This window comes from Oncorhynchus gorbuscha, linkage group LG10, assembly GCF_021184085.1.
Source record: "Oncorhynchus gorbuscha isolate QuinsamMale2020 ecotype Even-year linkage group LG10, OgorEven_v1.0, whole genome shotgun sequence".
NCBI classification, from domain to species: Eukaryota; Metazoa; Chordata; class Actinopteri; order Salmoniformes; family Salmonidae; genus Oncorhynchus; species Oncorhynchus gorbuscha.
The window spans coordinates 88,922,726-88,945,396 of NC_060182.1; the positions used below are offsets into that span (position 1 = coordinate 88,922,726).

Genomic DNA, 22,671 nt, shown 5'->3' on the forward strand with positions numbered 1-22,671 from the left:
TTATAATGCATGTATTATTAAAGCAGATGAAGGGAATTAGATATGCATATTTTTTCTTCTTCCTCTGTATATATGAATTACAAGTCAGCCTTTACTTGAATCATGTTTCTAGTCTATTGCATAGTTACAATGTGTAATCATTGATGTCCCAGGAGAAGGAGAGGTAAACACTGTTGAAGTATATAATCGTAATACATACATGTAGACACAGCATCATTCTAAGAAGGGAGTTTGATACACCTGGTCTTGGATATGACTAAATAATGTCTCACAGAAATTCATACCTGAACCGCACCTTTATTTGCCAAGGAAGAGTACATGATCAGTGAATATACTCAATGTACAGACTACAATGTGGGGACCTCATATGCGTGGTAATAACTACAGTGCATGTATTTAGGGCTTGCATAATTTGCACAATACAGTTATTATATTCTACTCAATCATTAGGCTTCATTAATGCCATTCAGACTTGAAGTTGATACAACAACTATGACAGCTGAGGTTCATAGATTGGTATGAATATTAGTTCAGAACCTATAGTTTTAGGGTCCATACGCAGATCGGCTACATACTGTAGCTAGCTACACATCCATAGGCATGCAGTTATTTTTATCCTCCACTACACAATAAGCAAGTAAATAGTTAGTCATCTATATTTCGTTAGCTGCATGGCAAGGCAAGCTTACACAATTGTACATTCAATTTGCAGTAAATGTTTTAGCTAGATAGATTCTTTACATCCACTGTTTCCCAAGATGACAGCCTGGTTTGCTGATTCTCAGGAGGCCCTAAAACAATAAACACGAATTACAATGTCATACTCATGTTATAACACCTGCTAGCTAACTGGCTAATATTAGCTAGTCAGCTAACATGCTAAATAGCGATTTTCTCGTTTGTCTCTACATTAACTAACATATTCCTCTCAATTGAACAGGTTTTGCTTGACTCGTTATGACGTTATAATTACATACATTTGCTTCCACCGTAATGTTTTGTCAGCCATCTTTGCTGAAGAAAGTCACCAGGGACGGGTGGCTTGCGTCAAATTCGTCATTGGAACCACTCGATATGATTGGTCATATAAAAACAGTGAGACCCAAAAGTATAATGAGTGCTCTACCTCCCGCTTGTGGAGCAATGACGCTGGGTACCTCTAAGTCCCGCGGTGTAAGCTCGCAACTTTTGAAGGAGGCACCACTGTATTTAATCGCTCCCTATCCCAGTTTGTTGTTCCCACATGCTTCAAGATGGCTATCATTGTTCCTGAACCCAAGAAGGCAAAGATAACTAAATGACTACCACCCCATAGCACTCACTTGTCATCATGAAGTGCTTTGAGAGACTAGTCAAGGCTCATATCACCTCCACCTTACTGGCCACCCTAGACCCACTTCAGTTTGCATACCACCCCAACAGGTCAACAGACGATGCAATCGCTATCACACTGCCTTACCCCACCTGAAAAGGAATACCCATGTAAGAATGCTGTTCATTGACAACAGCTCAGCATTCAACACCATAGCACCCTCCAAGCTCATCATCAAGCTGGAGGCCCTGGGTCTCAACCCAGCCCTAGGAAATTAGGTCCTGGACTTCCTGACAGGCCGCCCCCAAGTGGTGAAGGTAGGAAACAACATCTCCACTTCACTGACCGTCAACACTGGGGCCCCACAAAGGTGCGTGCTCAGCCCACTCCTGTACTCCCTGTTCACCCATGCACACCTCCAACTTGATCATCAAGTTTGCAACAGTAATAGGCCTGATTACCAACAATGACAAGACAGCCTACAGTGAAGAGGTAAGGGCCCTGGGATTGTGGTGCCAAGAAAATAACCTCTCACTCAACATCAACAAAACAAGGAGATGATCGTGGACTTCAGAAAACAGCAGAGGGAGCACCCTCCTATCCACATCAAAGGGTGTAGAAGGTGGAAAGTTTTAAGTTCCTCAGCATACTCATCACAGACAAACTGAAATGGTCCACTCAGACAGTGTGGTGAAGGCGCAACAGCACCTCTTCAACCTCAGGAGGCTGAAGAAAATGTGCCTTGTTACCCAAAACCCTGACAAAAATTTAACAGATGCACAATCAAGATCATCCTGTCGGGCTGCCCTCCATGACATACAACACCCGATGTCACATGAAGGCAAAAAACATCATCAAGGACATCAACCACCCGAGCCACTGCCTGTTCACACTGCTACCATCCAGAAGGCAAGGTCAGTACAGGTGCATCAAAGCTGGAAACGAGAGACTGAAAACAGCTTCTATCTCAAGGACATCGGACTGCTAAACAGCAATTGACTAACTCCGAGAGGCTGCTGCCTACATTGAGACCCAATCACTTGTCACTTTATACAATGCCACTCTAAATGATGCCACTTTAATATGAATCATGTGTACATATCTTACATTACTCATATCATGTATATATACTGTATTTTATACCATCTATTGCACCTCGCCTATGCCGCTCGGCCATCGCTCATTCATATACATATTCTCACTCAACCCCTTAGATTTGTGTGAATTAGGTAGTTGTTGGGGAATTGTTAAATTACTTGTTAGATACACTGCACTGTCCGAACTAGAAGCACAAGCATTTCGCTATACTCACAATAACATCTGCTAACCATGTGTATGTGACAAATAAAATTTGATTTGACCACTTAATTGGTAAACTATAGGGTAATGTAAATGTTGTCTTCTAAATGATCCAATACATACTGTGGTACACTTTTCATAATTTGGTTTGAGTTCAGAGAGGCTAGATAAATGATCTAGACCCTCCACTGTGCAGTGATCAAGATGGCGGACTTTGGGAAGTCTCGAGTCATCGGCATACATTGACAACCTAGTTTAACTCCTCTTGACAGTTCAATGCTTGAAGTAACCTTTATTTAATATTTTACACTTGGGGTTACTATACATACTGTATCTAACCCATTGAATAAGAGATTCTCCCAAATTAAAATAGTCCAGGCATTTATATAAAAATTCTAGTCATAACTAAACAAAAGGCCTTTTCTAAATCTGCTATGAAGACCAGGTCTGGTGTCTTTGGTGTTTCATAGTTTTCTATTTGTTTCAAGTAATATTATCTCCAATGTTTCATCCATGTAAAAAAAAATATATATATATAAAAACTGATCAGGATGAATAATAAGTATCTGATAAACCTCTCATTCTATTAAGGGGATTCCAGGGGTTGCACATTCTATTAAGGGGATTCCAGGGGTTGCACATTCTATTAAGGGGATTCCAGGGGTTGCACATTCTATTAAGGGGATTCCAGGGGTTGCACATTCTATTAAGGGGATTCCAGGGGTTGCACAGACTTTGATACAGCACTGAAATTAGTGTCAACATAACCACCTATTGTTTCACTAAAATGGATCAGCGGCTGATCATTAGAATACATTTTGATTTCCTACAGAATGGATTTGAATCTGTGGCAAGGTTTTTCATACATTTTTGGGAAAAGGAGAAATGTGATTTGTTGTTTATGGGTCTGAATGAGATGCGCATCAGGCTGCTTCGGTTCAGTGGCTCCTCTTGGGTGGGTGTGTACGAGTTAAAGAATTAGCTATGTCCATTCAGAAGGTTTCCCAAAATAAGCCTTTCTGGACTTCATCTCTTTAAATAAATCCATCATGATGTGTGCGAGGAACAACAACAGGCATGTGCGAGGAACAACAACAGGTGCCAGTTTTGCATTTCCTAGCCCAAGGATGAATAGCCTATCATAATATTCCGTAGCATAGAATTCTCATTACTGCATCCTCTCTAGCCCCTTTGAACATTTTGCCACAGAGAATGACTGCACCAGCGCTGGTGACATTATGAATTTATTTGGTAAAAGTGGAGGGAAAAACAGTGTGTGACTGTAGACAGAGACTGTAGCCCGAGACTGTCCATTCAGAAGGCCCGAACTGTAGCCCAAGACTAAGCCCTGGACTGTCATCCGAGACTTTAAATAAATCCATCATGACTGTAGCCTAAACACGCAGCCCGAGACTGTAGCCTAGGAACAACAACAGGCAGCCGAGTTGTAGCATTTCCTAGCCCGAGACTGAATAGCCTAAACATATTCCGAGACTGTAGAATTCAGCCCAGACTGCAGCCTAAACACTAGCCCCTTTGAACATTTTGCAGCCCGAGACTGAGCCTAAACACGCAGCCCGAGTGACATTAGCCTAAACACGCAGCCCGAGACTGGAAAACACAGCCCGAGACTGTAGCCAAACACTGCAGCCCGAGACTGTGGCCTAAACACGCAGCCCGAGACTGTGGCCTAAACACGCAGCCCGAGACTGTAGCCTAAACACGCAGCCCGAGACTGTAGCCTAAACACGCAGCCCGAGACTGTAGCCTAAACACGCAGCCCGAGACTGTAGCCTGAACACGCAGCCCGAGACTGTAGCCTAAACACGCAGCCCGAGACTGTAGCCTAAACACGCAGCCCGAGACTGTAGCCTAAACACGCAGCCCGAGACTGTAGCCTAAACACGCAGCCCGAGACTGTAGCCTAAACACGCAGCCCGAGACTGTAGCCTAAACACGCAGCCCGAGACTGTAGCCCGAGACTAGCCTAAACACACAGCCCGAGACTGTAGCCTAAACACGCAGCCCGAGACTGTAGCCTAAACGCAGCCCGTAGCCTGAACAGCCCGAGACTGTAGCCTGAACACGCAGCCCGAGACTGTAGCCTGAACACGCAGCCCGAGACTGTAGCCTGAACACGCAGCCCGAGACTGTAGCCTAAACACGCAGCCCGAGACTGTAGCCTAAACACGCAGCCCGAGACTGTAGCCTAAACACGCAGCCCGAGACTGTAGCCTAAACACGCAGCCCGAGACTGTAGCCTAAAACAGCCCAGACTGTGACTAGCCTAAACACGCAGCCCGAGACTGTAGCCTAAACACGCAGCCCGAGACTGTAGCCTAAACACGCAGCCCGAGACTGTAGCCTAAACACGCAGCCCGAGACTGTAGCCTAAACACGCAGCCCGAGACTGTAGCCTAAACACGCAGCCCGAGACTGTAGCCTAAACACGCAGCCCGAGACTGTAGCCCGAGACGCAGCCTAAACACGCAGCCCGAGACTAGCCTAAACACACAGCCCGAGACTGTAGCCTAAACACGCAGCCCGAGACTGTAGCCTAAACACGCAGCCCGAGACTGTGGCCTAAACACGCAGCCCGAGACTGTAGCCTAAACACGCAGCCCGAGACTGTAGCCTAAACACACAGCCCGAGACTGTAGCCTGAACACGCAAAAGCCGCAGCCCGAGACTGTAGCCTAAACACGCAGCCCGAGACTGTAGCCTAAACACGCAGCCCGAGACTGTAGCCTAAACACAGCCCGAGACAGCCCCAGAGACTGTAGCCTAAACAAAGCCCGAGACTGTAGCCAGCCCGAGACTGTAGCCTAAACACGCAGCCCGAGACTGTAGCCTAAACACGCTAAAACACAGCCCGAGACTGTAGCCTAAACACGCAGCCCGAGACTGTAGCCTAAACACGCAGCCCGAGACTGTAGCCTAAACACGCAGCCCGAGACTGTAGCCTGAACAAACACGCAGCCCGAGACTGTAGCCTAAACACGCAGCCCGAGACTGTAGCCTAAACACGCAGCCCGAGACTGTAGCCCGAGACTGTAGCCCGAGACTGTAGCCCGAGACTGTAGCCCAAACACGCAGCCCGAGACTGTAGCCTAAACACGCAGCCCGAGACTGTAGCCTAAACACGCAGCCCGAGACTGTAGCCTAAACACGCAGCCCGAGACTGTAGCCTAAACACGCAGCCCGAGACTGTAGCCTAAACACGCAGCCCGAGACTGTAGCCTAAACACGCAGCCCGAGACTGTAGCCTAAACACACAGCCCGAGACTGTAGCCTAAACACGCAGCCCGAGACTGTAGCCTAAACACGCAGCCCAAGACTGACTAAACACGCAGCCCGAGACTGTAGCCTAAACACACAGCCCGAGACTGTAGCCTAAAAACACGAGACAGCCCGAGACTGTAGCCTAAACACGCAGCCCGAGACTGTAGCCTAAACACGCAGCCCGAGACTAGCCTAAACACACAGCCCGAGACTGTAGCCTAAACACGCAGCCCGAGACTGTAGCCTAAACACGCAGCCCGAGACTGTAGCCTAAACACGCAGCCCGAGACTGTAGCCTAAACACGCAGCCCGAGACTGTAGCCTAAACACGCAGCCCGAGACTGTAGCCTAAACACGCAGCCCGAGACTGTAGCCTAAACACGCAGCCCGAGACTGTAGCCTAAACACGCAGCCCGAGACTGTAGCCTAAACACGCAGCCCGAGACTGTAGCCTAAACACGCAGCCCGAGACTGTAGCCTAAACACGCAGCCTAAACACGCAGCCCGAGACTGTAGCCTAAACACGCAGCCCGAGACTGTAGCCTAAACACAGCCCGAGACAGCCCGAGACTGTAGCCTAAACACGCAGCCCGAGACTGTAGCCTAAACACGCAGCCCGAGACTGTAGCCCGAGACTAGCCTAAACACACAGCCCGAGACTGTAGCCTAAACACGCAGCCAGAGATTGTAGCCTAAACACGCAGCCAGAGACTGTAGCCCGAGACTAGCCTAAACACACAGCCCGAGACTGTAGCCTAAACACGCAGCCCGAGACTGTAGCCCAAGACTAGCCTAAACACACAGCCCGAGACTGTAGCCTAAACACGCAGCCTAAGCAGGTATTCTTCATCTGTTGCAACATCTCAGCTCCAATAAGACTTTGTGGAAAGGCAGAGTCATTTTTGACAGCCATGTCTGGCTCACAGAGTCAGGAAATCAAATTCATACAGTATAGGTCTAACCACTATCCACTGACACAGAACCAATTTTAGAACACCACGAGACAGCAATCCAAATCAAAAATCTGCTCAACCCCATACTGGAGAATAGGAGTTGGCCTTTGCTGCAATGTGGTGCTGATTCCAATGACTAAATAGACCTATACGTTACGCCACAATGAAGGTTAAAGCCAATACTACAGTCTACAACTGCAGACCCTGCCTAGCTCTCTGACCGTGAATAAGCATTAATCTGAGGGGATGTACACAGAGCATCTGTACCGTATGTAATGTCATCAGACCTGGTTTCTTTGGCGTTTCATCGTGTTCTATTGTTCCAAGTAATTGTCTTACATTATCTCCAATGTATCATCCATGTAAAACACCCATCTGATCAGGATGAATAATATCTGATAAAACCTTTTATTCTATGTGCTATGCATTTTGCGTCACAACAGTAAAGTGACGCCATACTCCGTAAAACAACTGTCAGAGCAGAGGGATGGAATGAGAGGTAGACATAGATACACTGTCTGAATACTCTGTGTCAAATCCAAATGGCAATCAAATGGAAACTAATCCCTATTTAGTGCACTACTTTTGACCAGGGCCCATAGGGTTCTGGTAAAAATGAGTGTACTGTGTAGGGAATAGGGTGCCAATTGGAACGCACACTATGTCTCCAACGCTACAGTGACAGACAATGGAAGCTATCAGATTAACCAACAGTAAGATACAGTTAAGTAACAATGATATAGCTGTTAGCTCAGAAAGTCTGAAAGATCTGAGCTCATTAACCCAGCCAGGTCAATAATGTGTCCCATAGGAATTATCAATTAAATGGACTCTCACAACAGAGCATCTCAGACCTATAAACCCAAAATCACTTCTGAGTAGATACATTTCTAAATGTGTGTGTGTATTGAAGTCCATGACTGCCCATAAGGCCTCGAGCAGTAGTCATCCTGACTCTGAAAGTGTCAGAGCACAATTGCTGGTATACAGCAACAAAGAAATTGACCATACTATTCATCACAGCGGACAGAGGGAAGAGTGCAATTGAATGTGACAGTCTATGAACAAGCATTCTAATGATCAACATCAATAAATGACATAGGAGCCTACCTTGTGGGTGTATGGCGGCTCACTGAGGTCGATTCCATCTTTCACAAGTTTATCCCTGATCAAGAGCTTCAGTTTCAGTTTTGGGTAAGTCACCAACTCTTTACAATCAGTGAAACTCAAATTGTTGTTTTTAGGACATGATGACTCTTGGTGAAATCTTTGGTGAGCCCCAATTCCAACTTCCTCCTGGTTGGATTCTGTCCATGAACTTGACCCCTGGAGGTCATTCTCGCACTCTGTGATGTGCATTATGTTGGTGCCCAACGAGGGTCTACAGGAAGAGGGATACAGGGGATTCAGGGGCTCGAGGGTGAAGTAATGACCCGGAGATTTTTCCTTCTCCTGCGCTCTCAACCTCTTCACTGCGTCGAGCAATTTTTGTCGGTGGTGCTGGACGTGGACCCCTATGGCGTCCAGATCGGGGTCACCAATTTGCTTACAAACTTCGAGATCATCGTATCCATTGTCCACAAATCCCTCCAAGTATTGAGGCAGTTTAAGATTCTGTAGCCACTCATAGACAAGGCCGGGACCGGTGCGCATCATTTTGACATACGATGAGCAATGTTTTCCATGCATAGGCTGTGTTAGAAATGGTTCCGTTATCTCCAAAATGTAAACCTCAGGAGCGCCGGTATCTTTGACACATTTTTACATCCGCCACGGCCTCGGTCATTCTTATTGGATCCAAAATTACAAACGCATGCAGAGGTTATTAAACTGATGAAGAATACAAAACGAAATCTAAAAAGATCCGAGTCTACTACTGTTACAATAAAATAAAGGTAATGTAAAACGCTGCAATATTGGTGTTCCCAAAATTCGGGATAACAAACAATGCAAATATTTTATTATGAATAGACCATGGCGTCCAAAAATCCAACCTGGTAGGTGTGGTCTGGTCATCAATTAATCCAAGCAGGTGAGAGAAAGAGAAGGCATGATATCCAACCAAAGAAACACAACATATACATGAGATAAACAAAACGGAAGGAATTGGGCATTAAGTGTCCACGAGCTGAATTTCAAACATTCTTTGTTCCTCACCGCTTTTGTTTGTTTTATTGCTGCGGTTTCGAAAAGGGCACTCCTGGCGCGGCAACGTCCAAATATCGTTGTTTTTAATCACTCAGTACTGCAAACTTCAGAGTGGCGGTAAATGCGAGATGAAACGCTTTTCACTGCTTATCTGTATGCCTAGTTCCGGATACACTTGTTGTAGCACATGGTACAAAGCACCCTCTCTCTCTCCCCGGAATTAACTTTGTCTCTCTGGTCTAGAGTTGGTCCAGAGTGCCATTCCATCCAAGCGAATTCTGCTTCGCGTTTGTTAAAAAAAAGAAGGCAATTGAGCATTATCTGTACTCTGGCGCCCTCTGTTCAACATATACCACAATTGACTGATTGAGTACATGTCAGATCAATCAACGCTGTAATTGTCAGCCGCTGAAGTGAATCGATTCCAGTAGCTCTCTCGGACCAGTACTGTAGCTCTCTCCAGGAAGACTGTTGGACCAGTAACTCTTTCCAGGAGGACAGTTGGACCAGTAACTCTCCAGGAGGACTGTTGGACCAGTATTGTAACTCTCTCCAGGAGGACAGTTGGACCAGTAACTCTCCAGGAGGACAGTTGGACCAGTAACTCTCTCCAGGAGAACAGTTGGACCAGTAACTACCTCCAGGAGGACAGTTGGACCAGTAACTCTCTCCAGGAGGACAGTTGGACCAGTAGCTCTCTCCAGGAGGACTGTTGGACCAGTACTGTAGCTCTCTCCAGGAGGACTGTTGGACCAGTACTGTAGCTCTCTCCAGGATGACAGTTGGACCAGTACTGTAGCTCTCTCCAGGAGGACAGTTGGACCAGTAACTCTCCAGGAGGACAGTTGGACCAGTAACTCTCTCCAGGAGAACAGTTGGACCAGTAACTACCTCCAGGAGGACAGTTGGACCAGTAACTCTCTCCAGGAGGACAGTTGGACCAGTAGCTCTCTCCAGGAGGACTGTTGGACCAGTACTGTAGCTCTCTCCAGGAGGACTGTTGGACCAGTACTGTAGCTCTCTCCAGGATGACAGTTGGACCAGTACTGTAGCTCTCTCCAGGAGGACATTTGGACCAGTAACTCTTTCCAGGAGGACTGTTGGACCAGTAGCTTTCTCCAGGAGGATTGATGGACCCCTGTGATGATGAATTGTGTGTTTTATCAACCCTTAAAACATGGAATGGTAATTTTGAAAAAAAGACAAACAATTTGTTTTACATAGATTTTATTTCTATTGCACAACTAATATATACACTTAAACAACACAATGTAACTCCATGTCAATCACACTTCTCTTGAAATCAAACTGTCCACTTAGGAAGCAACACAGATTGACAATAAATTTCACATGCTGTTGTGCAAATGGAATAGACAACAGGTGGAAATTATAGGCAATTAGCAAGACACCCCCAATAAAGGAGTGGTTCTGCAGGTGGTGACCACAGTCCACTTTTCAGGTCCTATGCTTCCTGGCTGATGTTTTGGTCACTTTTGAATGCTGGCGGTGCTTTCACTCTAGTGGTAGCATAAGACGGAGTCTACAACCCACACAATTTGCTCAGGTAGTGCAGCTCATCCACGATGGCACATCAATGCGAGCTGTGGCAAGAAGGTTTGCTGTGTCTGTCAGCGTAGTGTCCAAATCATGGAGGCGCTACCAGGAGACAGGCCAGTACATCAGGAGACGTGGAGAAGGCCGTAGGAGGGCAACTACCCAGCAGCTGGACTGCTACCTCCGCCTTTGTGCAAGGAGGAGCAGGAGGAGCACTGCCAGAGCCCTGCAAAATGACCTCCAGCAGGCCACAAATGTGCCTGTCTGCTCAAATGGTCAGAAACAGACTCCATGAGGGTGGTATGAGGGCCCGCCGTCCACAGGTGGGGGTTGTGCTTACAGCCCAACACCGTGCAGGACGTTTGGCATTTGCCAGAGAACACCAAGATGGGCAAATTCGCCACTGGCGCCCTGTGCTCTTCACAGATGACAGCAGGTTCACACTGAGCACATGTGACAGACGTGACAGGAGGAGATCCCTCAGGATACCATCCGCCACCTCACCAGGAGCATGCCCAGGCGTTGCAGGGAGGTCATACAGGCACATGGAGGCCACACACACTACTGAGCCTAATTTTGACTTGTTTTAAGGACATTACATCAAAGTTGGATCAGCCTGTATTGTGGTTTTCCACTTTAATTTTGAGTGTGACTCCAAATCCAGACCTCCATGGGTTGATACATTTGATTTCCATTGATAATTTTTGTGTGATTTTGTTGTCAGCACATTCAACTATGTAAAGAAAAAAGTATTTAAGAATATTTCATTCATTCATATCTAGGATGTGTTATTTTACTGTTCCCTTTATTTTTTTGAGCAGTATATATATATATATATATATATAAACGGAACAGAAAAATTAAACGCAAGATGCATCAATTCCAAAGATTTTAGTGAGTTACAGTTCATAGAAGGAAATCCGTCAAATGAAACATTCATTAGGCCCTAATCTATGGATTTGACATGACTGAGCAGGGGTGCAGCCATGGGTGGGTCTGGGAGCCCAAATGCTCACCCACTTGGGAGCCAGGTCCACCCACTTGGGAGCCAGGTCCACCCACTTGGGAGCCAGGTCCACCCACTTGGTAGCCAGACCCTGTCAATCAGAATGAGTTTTTCTCCACAAAAGTGCTTTATTACAGACAACAACCCCCCTGACCAAGGCCCTTCTCCCCAAATTGTTGTTTGGCCAGGCGGTCAGCTCTAGGAAGAGTCTTGGTGGTTCCAAACTTCCATTTCCATTTAAGAATGATGGAGGCCACGGTGTTCTTGGGGAACTTCAATGATGCAGAAATGTTTTGGTACCCTTCCCCAGATCTGTGCCTCGACACAATCCTGTCTCGGAGCTCTACGGACGGTTCCTTCAACCTCATGGCTTGGTTTTTGCTCTGACATGCACTGTCAACTATGGGACCTTATATAGACAGGTGTGTGCCTTTCCAAATCATGTTCAATCAATTGAATTCACCACAGGTGGACTCCACAATTACTTTGTAGAAACATCTCATGGATGATCAATGGAAACAGGATGCACCGGAGCTCAATTGAGTCTCATAGCAAAGGGTCTAAATACTAATGTAAATAAGGTATCAGTTTTTTACTTTTAATACATTTGCAAAAATGTCTACAAACCTGTTTTTGCTTTGTCATTAAGGCGTATATGTTGCAACCTGACTGAATGGCTTCTAGTGAATTAAAATATACCGGGAGCTCATTCAACAGACAATCTCCAAAAATGCGATATATATATATATAGCTGAATCTGAGATGCACACATTAAATATACCACCAGAAATGTTTATTTTCATGTTTGTATAATGGGCATTATGTACAAGCATTGTTTTGGAGACATCTTAAAATGCACAATTCTATTCTTCTTAAATTATACATTAAAAGTATTTATTTGCAATATATTTAAATGAAAATTATATACTTTCTTCTGAAATATATAAATAGAATATCATTAATGGGCAATGAAAACAAATCTGAAAACGAAGCCAGTCAGTATATTATTGGCGTATCACACAGTTAACATGTCCAACATGTTTTTGTACTTCAGAGAAATAAACAAGAAAAAGGAAAAAAATATAAACAACAAACTTAAACGGAAAAAAGTGATTCTAGGAAGGAAAAATAGTGCAAAAACAGCTAACAAGTCAGTAGTATAAGTAAGGTCAAATCCGCTCAACTGAAAATCCAATGTCCTTGGTCTTCTGGATAAAGCAGTGACATGGATGGAGAAGCTTTTCCACCATTTCTCACACTGCATGATCAGGCCTATAGAGTTATGTAGTTATCATCACATCCAGACAGACGGTCATTTCTCACACTGTATGATCAGGCCTATAGAGTTATGTAGTTATCATCACATCCAGACAGACGGTCATTTCTCACACTGTATGATCAGGCCTATGGAGTTATGTAGTTATCATCACATCCAGACAGACGGCCATTTCTCACACTGTATGATCAGGCCTATGGAGTTATGTAGTTATCATCACATCCAGACAGACGGTCATTTCTCACACTGTATGATCAGGCCTATAGAGTTATGTAGTTATCATCACATCCAGACAGACAGTCATTTCTCACACTGTATGATCAGGCCTATGTAGTTATCATCACATCCAGACAGACGGTCGGAGATTGGTCAATCAAGACGACAGTTTAAAATGAAGGATCCCAAATGGCACCTTATTCCCTAGAGTATGTCGTGCACTACTTTTGAATAAGGTGTAATTTGGGATTCATCCTGCGTCACTTTGCCAAAACCAGCACTATCAGATTTGCCTCCAGTTGTCTTGTCCCACTACGTGTTTATATACAGCTGTTGGCAGCCACCTGGAGTGAAAACATAACCTTCAGTTACCATAAATTACTCTACCTCAACACAAATGGCAGCATCTCCTTGCACGTCGAACAAAACAACATTAAATCAAATAGTCGCACTGAAAAACACCATTAAGGAAGAAAATAAAAAAAATCTCTACACATCTTTTGAAATATACTGCATCTATGGCTTCAAATATAAATACATGTGCCCATACACATATTCCTGAATATATGGATGTTGACAAACACAGATACACACATAAATAGGTAGAGGTTAGCATATATGCATCATGATAAGCAAAGGCAGAAGAGAGTTGTCTTTTAAGATAGTGGTTGATTCAGAAAATAATGACCAATTAATGTTTTACTGAACATTACATGGCACTTGGTCACTTCTTCTGCTGACACTACGAATACAAAGACAGCTTTATATGTTTGCTTGTGCTATAAGAGACATGCTTTCTTCTCTAAACATTCAAAACGATTTTAAACGAATGAGCCATGAGAAAATTGTATTAGAATCACTATGGAAGGATTGTGAGAAGACTAAGAGAGTAACCTAACCTGTAACGCAATATTACCACATTGTTCGGTAGGTGGAGGTAAAGATTTGAATGCCTTCACGTTTCCCCTAGGTACAGATCTAGGATCAGCTATAATCCCCTCCCCCAATCCTAACCTTAACCATTAGTGAGGACAATGCAAAACTGAACCAAGATGAGTGTCCAGGGGTATCTTCACCTTAGTCTGTTGTACATAACTCTCAACTCTATCTCTGAGCCAATCATAACCCAGAAGATTAACATCAACGCTATGTCTCAGCCAATCGGAGCTGAGAACAAAGTAGAAAACTGGCCCTGACGTCATCTATGACCATCACTCTATAACCTCGTAAGAGATAACTATATTTAAGCTGCACAGTGTTTCCAACATATTAACAACCTTTCTGGTTTTGATTATATCCATGTTTGGCTAAAAATGTCCTGCACATGCCTGTCAAGTGGGTTCAGTTTAGTGGATACTGTAGTAAGAGCCCGTAATGTCTACACTGACAACACACAACTGAAATTCCATGATAAACAATACAACAAAAAAAGGAAGAACTTTCAGTAAACAAACAAGGGAACTGTGTTCTATTTGACTTCTTGGTTCAAAACAAATATGATGTGCAAACTGACCGTATGAATGATAAGTGATAATAGTGTATAGCCAGGCCTACTGTTCAAACTGACCGTATGAATGATATATGATAATAGTGTATAGCCAGGCCTACTGTTCAAACTGACCGTATGAATGATATATGATAATAGTGTATAGCCAGGCCTACTGTGCAAACTGACCGTATGAATGATAAGTGATAATAGTGTATAGCCAGGCCTACTGTTCAAACTGACCGTATGAATGATATATGATAATAGTGTATAGCCAGGCCTACTGTTCAAACTGACCGTATGAATGATATATGATAATAGTGTATAGCCAGGCCTACTGTTCAAACTGACCGTATGAATGATATATGATAATAGTGTATAGCCAGGCCTACTGTTCAAACTGACCGTATGAATGAGATATGATAATAGTGTATAGCCAGGCCTACTGTTCAAACTGACCGTATGAATGATAAGTGATAAGTGTATAGCCAGGCCTACTGTTCAAACTGACCGTATGAATGATAAGTGATAAGTGTATAGCCAGGCCTACTGTTCAAACTGACCGTATGAATGATAAGTGATAATAGTGTATAGCCAGGCCTACTGTTCAAACTGACCGTATGAATGATAAGTGATAGTGTATAGCCAGGCCTACTGTTCAAACTGACCGTATGAATGAGATATGATAATAGTGTATAGCCAGGCCTACTGTTCAAACTGACCGTATGAATGATAAGTGATAATAGTGTATAGCCAGGCCTACTGTTCAAACTGACCGTATGAATGATAAGTGATAATAGTGTATAGCCAGGCCTACTGTTCAAACTGACCGTATGAATGAGATATGATAATAGTGTATAGCCAGGCCTACTGTTCAAACTGACCGTATGAATGATAAGTGATAATAGTGTATAGCCAGGCCTACTGTTCAAACTGACCGTATGAATGATAAGTGATAATAGTGTATAGCCAGGCCTACTGTTCAAACTGACCGTATGAATGATAAGTGATAATAGTGTATAGCCAGGCCTACTGTTCAAACTGACCGTATGAATGATAAGTGATAATAGTGTATAGCCAGGCCTACTGTTCAAACTGACCGTATGAATGATAAGTGATAGTGTATAGCCAGGCCTACTGTTCAAACTGACCGTATGAATGATAGGCCTACTGTTCAAACTGATGAATGAGTGTATAGCCAGGCCTACTGTTCAAACTGACCGTATGAATGAGATATGATAATAGTGTATAGCCAGGCCTACTGTTCAAACTGACCGTATGAATGATATATGATAATAGTGTATAGCCAGGCCTACTGTTCAAACTGACCGTATGAATGATAAGTGATAATAGTGTATAGCCAGGCCTACTGTTCAAACTGACCGTATGAATGATAAGTGATAATAGTGTATAGCCAGGCCTACTGTTCAAACTGACCGTATGAATGATAAGTGATAATAGTGTATAGCCAGGCCTACTGTTCAAACTGACCGTATGAATGATAAGTGATAATAGTGTATAGCCAGGCCTACTGTTCAAACTGACCGTATGAATGATAAGTGATAATAGTGTATAGCCAGGCCTACTGTTCAAACTGACCGTATGAATGATAAGTGATAGTGTATAGCCAGGCCTACTGTTCAAACTGACCGTATGAATGAGATATGATAATAGTGTATAGCCAGGCCTACTGTTCAAACTGACCGTATGAATGATATATGATAATAGTGTATAGCCAGGCCTACTGTTCAAACTGACCGTATGAATGATAAGTGATAGTGTCTAGCCAGGCCTACTGTTCAAACTGACCGTATGAATGAGATATGATAATAGTGTATAGCCAGGCCTACTGTTCAAACTGACCGTATGAATGATAAGTGATAATAGTGTATAGCCAGGCCTACTGTTCAAACTGACCATATGAATGATAAGTGATAATAGTGTATAGCCAGGCCTACTGTTCAAACTGACCGTATGAATGATATATAATAGTGTATAGCCAGGCCTACTGTTCAAACTGACCGTATGAATGATATATGATAATAGTGTATAGCCAGGCCTACTGTTCAAACTGACCATATGAATGATAAGTGATAATAGTGTATAGCCAGGCCTACTGTTCAAACTGACCGTATGAATGATATATAATAGTGTATAGCCAGGCCTACTGTTCAAACTGACCGTATGAATGATATATGATAATAGTGTATAGCCAGGCCTACTGTTCAAACTGACCGTATGAATGATAAGTGATAAGTGTATAGCCAGGCCTACTGTTCAAACTGACCGTATGAATGATAAGTGATAATAGTGTATAGCCAGGCCTACTGTTCAAACTGACCGTATGAATGATAAGTGATAATAGTGTATAGCCAGGCCTACTGTTCAAACTGACCATATGAATGATAAGTGATAATAGTGTATAGCCAGGCCTACTGTTCAAACTGACCGTATGAATGATATATGATAATAGTGTATAGCCAGGCCTACTGTTCAAACTGACCGTATGAATGATAAGTGATAAGTGTATAGCCAGGCCTACTGTTCAAACTGACCGTATGAATGATAAGTGATAAGTGTATAGCCAGGCCTACTGTTCAAACTGACCGTATGAATGAGATATGATAATAGTGTATAGCCAGGCCTACTGTTCAAACTGACCGTATGAATGATAAGTGATAATAGTGTATAGCCAGGCCTACTGTTCAAACTGACCGTATGAATGATAAGTGATAAGTGTATAGCCAGGCCTACTGTTCAAACTGACCGTATGAATGATATATGATAATAGTGTATAGCCAGGCCTACTGTTCAAACTGACCGTATGAATGATAAGTGATAATAGTGTATAGCCAGGCCTACTGTTCAAACTGACCGTATGAATGATATATGATAATAGTGTATAGCCAGGCCTACTGTTCAAACTGACCGTATGAATGATATATGATAATAGTGTATAGCCAGGCCTACTGTTCAAACTGACCGTATGAATGATATATGATAATAGTGTATAGCCAGGCCTACTGTTCAAACTGACCTTATGAATGATATATGATAATAGTGTATAGCCAGGCCTACTGTTCAAACTGACCGTATGAATGATAAGTGATAATAGTGTATAGCCAGGCCTACTGTTCAAACTGACTGTATGAATGATAAGTGATAATAGTGTATAGCCAGGCCTACTGTTCAAACTGACCGTATGAATGATATATGATAATAGTGTATAGCCAGGCCTACTGTTCAAACTGACCGTATGAATGATATATGATAATAGTGTATAGTCAGGCCTACTGTTCAAACTGACCGTATGAATGATATATGATAATAGTGTATAGTCAGGCCTACTGTAGCAGTAGTAAAAAATATGGGAAAAAGTTAATCACACCATCAATATGACTCATCAATAAACTCATGTTTAATTAATTAAGTGCTTGGATGGAATTTCTTGAAAAACAAAAAACAGCAAATAAAGATGACAAATATAGATGTAAATCCAACATAAGAAAGAAAGAAATGGAGAAACCAGAGATAAAACACAGAGGGGATGAATCAATCGTTGATACATTATAACCATTGCTATAGATATTAGGACTTCAGGAGCAGAGATGGTTCCACTGGCTGGTTTACATGGAGTTTTCCTCCACACACAGGAGACTCCCCTTAGAGGTCCATTGTGATTGGTTGACACTGTGAAGAGCAGACAACACCTCACCTGGCCCCTGCACAGGTAATCTCACAGATAACTATACACAATGAGTACTGTTAGAGGTTATCTTACCTCTTGGAGAACCAAACAGCTGAACAGATAAGAGCATGACTGATGAAACACAGGATCAGTCCCCTTAACGCAGAGGAGAGGGACTAAGGGAGTGAGCATCATCTCCTCAGATGACATAGAAAGAAAGATCCAGAATAACTCTTCCTCCTCCTCTGTCCGTCCGAGTCGGCCTGTCTGTGTCAGTCAGTCAGTCAGTCGGTCTGTGTCAGTCAGTCAGTCAGTCGGCTGTGTCAGTCAGTCGGTCTGTGTCAGTCAGTAGGTCTGTGTCAGTCAGTCAGTAGGTCTGTGTCAGTCAGTCAGTAGGTCTGTGTCAGTCAATCAGTAGGTCTGTGTCAGCTTCAGTCAGTCAGCTTCAGTCAGTCAGCTTCAGTCAGTCAGCTTCAGTCAGTCAGCTTCAGTCAGTCAGCTTCAGTCAGTCTGCTTCAGTCAGTCTGCTTCAGTCAGTCTGCTTCAGTCAGTCAGTTTCAGTCAGTCAGTTTCAGTCAGCCTGCTTCAGTCAGCCTGCTTCAGTCAGCCTGCTTCAGTCAGCCTGCTTCAGTCAGTCTGCTGTAACCAGGTGACTGAGGTAATGCAGTGTTGTATTGTGCTGCTAGGAAGAAAGCCTCTCAGTCTGTCATACAACACCTCTTCCTCCTGCAGAGAGATGAAGGAGAAGAGGAGGAGGAGGAGGAGCTGCATCTCCTGTAGATAATAAAGTGGTGCAACAAAACAACTGCGTCCCACTGTCTCCCCTCGCTGCCATCAGAGCTGGTACCACTTCTTATCTTTGTACTTCAGCATCATCTGAGAAAGGGAAGGAAGTGAGAGAAGACGATGAGACAGTACACGACTCATAGACAACACCTGGGTTCAGGTAGTATTCATTTTCTTTCAAATACTTGAGTCGTGCTCGATTTAGCCCAAAAGTGCAAACCCTGTCCATCATGCACTCAAGGTAGGCTCAATCAAACAATGAAAGTATTTGGGGGAAACAAATACTAGTTGAACCCAGGTTTGCACCTCACAGATGACCTGGTAGAGCATTGGCCTTACATCATGAGCGTGTTTAGAGAAGGAGTCAGCGCTGGCCATCATGGCTGCGGTTCTGTCCTCCAGCTCACCCAGTTTCTGCCCCCTCTCATCCAGGGCTATCCTGGCACGGGCCAGGTCCCCCACCACCCCAGAGGCTGCTCCCTTCATACCCTCCATGCCCTGGGGCCCGGGGATGTGCTGCGCCAGGCTACGAGATGCCTTACCCGCCGCAGTCTCACCAACTGTAGAGGACAGAGGGAGAGAAACCAAGATGTGCCACAAAAACAGGCTTTATAACTGCAACGCCATTATCGCTGTGTCCAATAACACTGTGTCATTAGTAATCATATGCCAAGCATATTGTACGGCATTATCTATGTCCAAATAAATCAGATGTGTCCTCAAAATGCTCTAGAATGTCAGTCACAGGTAAATAGAACACGATTCTATAGCTACTGAAGGAGAGGTGTATTGTGGGAATGATACTCACACAGATCTTCTCTATCCAGCGACTGAGCTCCTCCTCCAAACAGGCCCTTGAAGAAACCTCTATTAGGAGCTTCAGGTGTCTCTAACGGTGTAAACAGCTCTCCCATCATCTCCTAAAGATTCATATGTAGCACTATATGTCAAAAATAACTTCAGTATTTATCATACCCACAAACACAAAATGTGATATCTCTCTCTCTCACACAGACACACACGGCACAAGCGCACACATACACGGGCTGGGCGATATGGCCAAGATATCATATCACAATATTTGTTCCTTTTTATTTTTTTTATAGTAACATTACTATATTTGACTGTATTTTATGATTTTTAATAATACAAGTTCTGAATAAGCTTTATAAATAGTGTGTGACTAAGGTGATAGTGTGTGATCCGAAGTGATTTCAATGGGTCTTTCTCTATTTTGATTGTTTTTTATACTGTTCAATTCAACTTCAACCCAAAATCATTTTCTGCATTTTCATCCATTTCTGCACTCATTTGTTATCCTTTCTACACTGTGCTACAGAGGGCAGCATGATTATGGACAACAACAAAAATCTAGGCTCAATTGCAATTTCTTTTTGAACAAATATTGCGATTGGGCTTGAGATTTAGGTCAAAACACTTGGGTAAACTGTTGGAATCATGGAAATACAGGCATGCTGAAATGTGTTGGTACACTTCCTGAAAAGAGATGACATTAAAAGCTATTTTATCATGTATACTTGCATGCCTTTGGTTTGCCATAGAATAAAGCAAAGAAGCTGTGAAAATAGATGAATTATTGCTTATTCTACAAAGATATTCTAAAATGGCCTGGAAACATTTGTTAGTACCCCTAAGAAAATATAATAAATACTTGGATTATAGTGATATTTCAAACTAATAGTTTATTTAATTAGTATCACATGTCTCCAATCTTGTAATCATTCATTCAGCCTATTTAAATGGGGAAAAGTAGTCACTGTGCTGTGTGGTATCATTGTGTGCACCACACTGAACATGGACCAGAGAAATCAAAGGAGAAATTTGTCTGAGGAGATCAGAAAGAAAATAACAGACAGGCATGGTAAAGGTCAAGGCTACAAGACCACCTCCAAGCAGCTCGATGTTCCTGTGACAACAGTTGCAAATATTATTAAGAAGTTTAAGGTCCATGGAACTGTAGCCAACCTCCCTGGGTGCAGCCGCAAGAGGGAAATCAACCCCAGGTTGTACAGAAGGAGAGTGTGAATGGTAGAAAAAGAACACAGGATACAAGCTGAACTCCAAGGTGAAGGTACGTCAGTTTCTGATCGCACCATCCATCGCTTTTTGAGCGGAAGAGGACCCAGGACTTCACTTTTGAAAACATAAAAAAGCCAGACTGGAATTTGCTAAAATGCATATTGACAAGACACAATATTTCTGGGGAATGTCTTTTGGACAGATGAGTCAAAACTGGAGTTTTTTGGCATGAGCTCTATGTTCACAGATGAAATCCCTGCGAGGAAGGGGGATTCAAAATAAAAATGAATAAAATATAACACAAAACACGACAAGAGAGACAACACGACATAAAGAGAGACTTAAGACAACAACATAGCAAGGCAGCAACACATGACAACGCTCCATGGTAGCAACACAACATGACAGCAACACGGTAGCAGCACAAAACATGGTACAAACATTATCGGGCACAGACTACAGCACAAAGGGCAAGAAGGTAGAGACAATAATACATCACGCAAAGCAGCCACAACTGTCAGTAAGAGTCCACCCACACAGACAGCGTGGTGAAGAAGGCGCAGCAGCGCCTCTTCAACCTCAGGAGGCTGAAGAAAATCGGCTTGTCACCAAAAACACTCACAAACTTTTACAGATGCACAATCGAGAGCATTCTGTTGGGCTGTATCACCGCCTGGTACAGCAACTGCAACTGCAACGCCCTCAACCGCAAGGCTCTCCAGAGGGTAGTGGGGTCTGCACAACGCATCACTGGGGGCAAACTACCTGCCCTTCAGGACACCTACACCACCCGATGTCACAGGAAGGCCATAAAGATCATCAAGGACGACAACAACCACCCGAGCCACTGCCTGTTCACCTCGCTATCATCCAGAAGGCGAGGTCAGTACAGGTGCACCAAAGCTGGGACCGAGAGACTGAAAAACAGCTTCTATCTCAAGGCCATCAGACTGTTAAAACAGCCATCACTAACATTGAGTGGCTGCTGCCAACATACTGACTCAAATCTCTAACCACTTTAATAATTCAATATTGGATGTAATAAATGTATCACTAACCACTTTAAACAATGCCACTTTATATAATGTTGACATACCCTACATTACTCATCTCATATGTATATACTGTACTCTATACCATCTACTGCATCTTGCGTATGCCGTTCGGCCATCGCTCGTCCATATATTCATATGTACATATTCTTATTCATTCCTTTACACTTGTGTGTATAAGGTAGTTGTTGTGAAATTGTTAGATTACTTGTTAGATATTACTGCATGGTCGGAACTAGAAGCACAAGCATTTCCCTACACTCGCATTAACATCTGCTAACCATGTGTATGTGACAAATAAAATTTGATTTGAGTGTCCATGATTGAGTCTTTGAATGAAGAGATTGAGATAAAACTGTCCAGTTTGAGTGTTTGTCGCAGCTCGTTCAAGTCGCTACTGAAAAGACGAGCGACCCAAGGATGTGTGTGCTTTGGGGACGTTTAACAGAATGTGACTGGCAGAACGGGTGTTGTATGTGGAGGATGAGGGCTGCAGAAAATATCTCAGATAGGGGGGAGTGGGGACTAACAGGGTTTAGCTAGCGAGCCAGCTAACTAGCGATTAGCATTAAC

General features: G+C 43.5%; 3 protein-coding genes across 11 annotated transcripts in view; all 3 read right to left on the reverse strand.

Moving 5' to 3' along the window:
- sash1b (SAM and SH3 domain containing 1b) overlaps nt 1-9,319 on the reverse strand; it is a 102,908-nt gene extending 93,589 nt beyond the window's left edge. For 2 of the 6 annotated variants that reach the window (XM_046367380.1, XM_046367381.1), the window contains exon 1: nt 7,957-9,319. In XM_046367380.1, coding sequence (XP_046223336.1) covers nt 7,957-8,535 — 579 coding nt within the window. In that variant the 5' untranslated portion in view covers nt 8,536-9,319. The remainder of the gene's footprint in view (nt 1-7,956) is intronic. The other 4 variants (XM_046367382.1, XM_046367378.1, XM_046367383.1 and 1 more) reach the window with 3 other exon arrangements.
- Nucleotides 9,320-12,330: 3,011 nt separating this feature from the next.
- Nucleotides 12,331-18,415, reverse strand: LOC124046974. The gene is made up of 3 exons (XM_046367725.1): nt 18,314-18,415; nt 15,737-16,314; nt 12,331-14,920 (listed from the first exon to the last, which is right to left on the reverse strand). Exons 1-3 carry the CDS (start codon nt 18,413-18,415, stop codon nt 14,515-14,517), a joined length of 1,086 nt encoding a protein of 361 aa, XP_046223681.1. The 3' UTR covers nt 12,331-14,514.
- A 295-nt stretch (nt 18,416-18,710) lies between these two features.
- Nucleotides 18,711-22,671, reverse strand: part of stxbp5b (syntaxin binding protein 5b (tomosyn)) — a 70,208-nt gene continuing 66,247 nt past the window's right edge. For all 4 annotated transcript variants that reach the window (XM_046367388.1, XM_046367386.1, XM_046367390.1 and 1 more), the window contains 3 exons: nt 19,815-19,926; nt 19,346-19,566; nt 18,711-19,096 (listed from right to left, as the gene is read on the reverse strand). In XM_046367388.1, coding sequence (XP_046223344.1) covers nt 19,055-19,096; nt 19,346-19,566; nt 19,815-19,926 — 375 coding nt within the window. In that variant the 3' untranslated portion in view covers nt 18,711-19,054. The remainder of the gene's footprint in view (nt 19,097-19,345; nt 19,567-19,814; nt 19,927-22,671) is intronic.

Coding starts and splice junctions, on each gene's coding strand:
- LOC124046974 (XM_046367725.1), bottom strand. CDS start 18,415: ATGATGCTCACTCCCTTAGTCCCTCTCCTCTGCGTTAAGGGGACTGAT. Junction 16,315..18,313: donor GCTGTTTGGTTCTCCAAGAG/GTAAGATAACCT, acceptor AGGCCTGGCTAG/ACACTATCACTTATCATTCA. Junction 14,921..15,736: donor ACGGTCAGTTTGAACAGTAG/GCCTGGCTATAC, acceptor TTTGAACAGTAG/GCCTGGCTATACACTATTAT.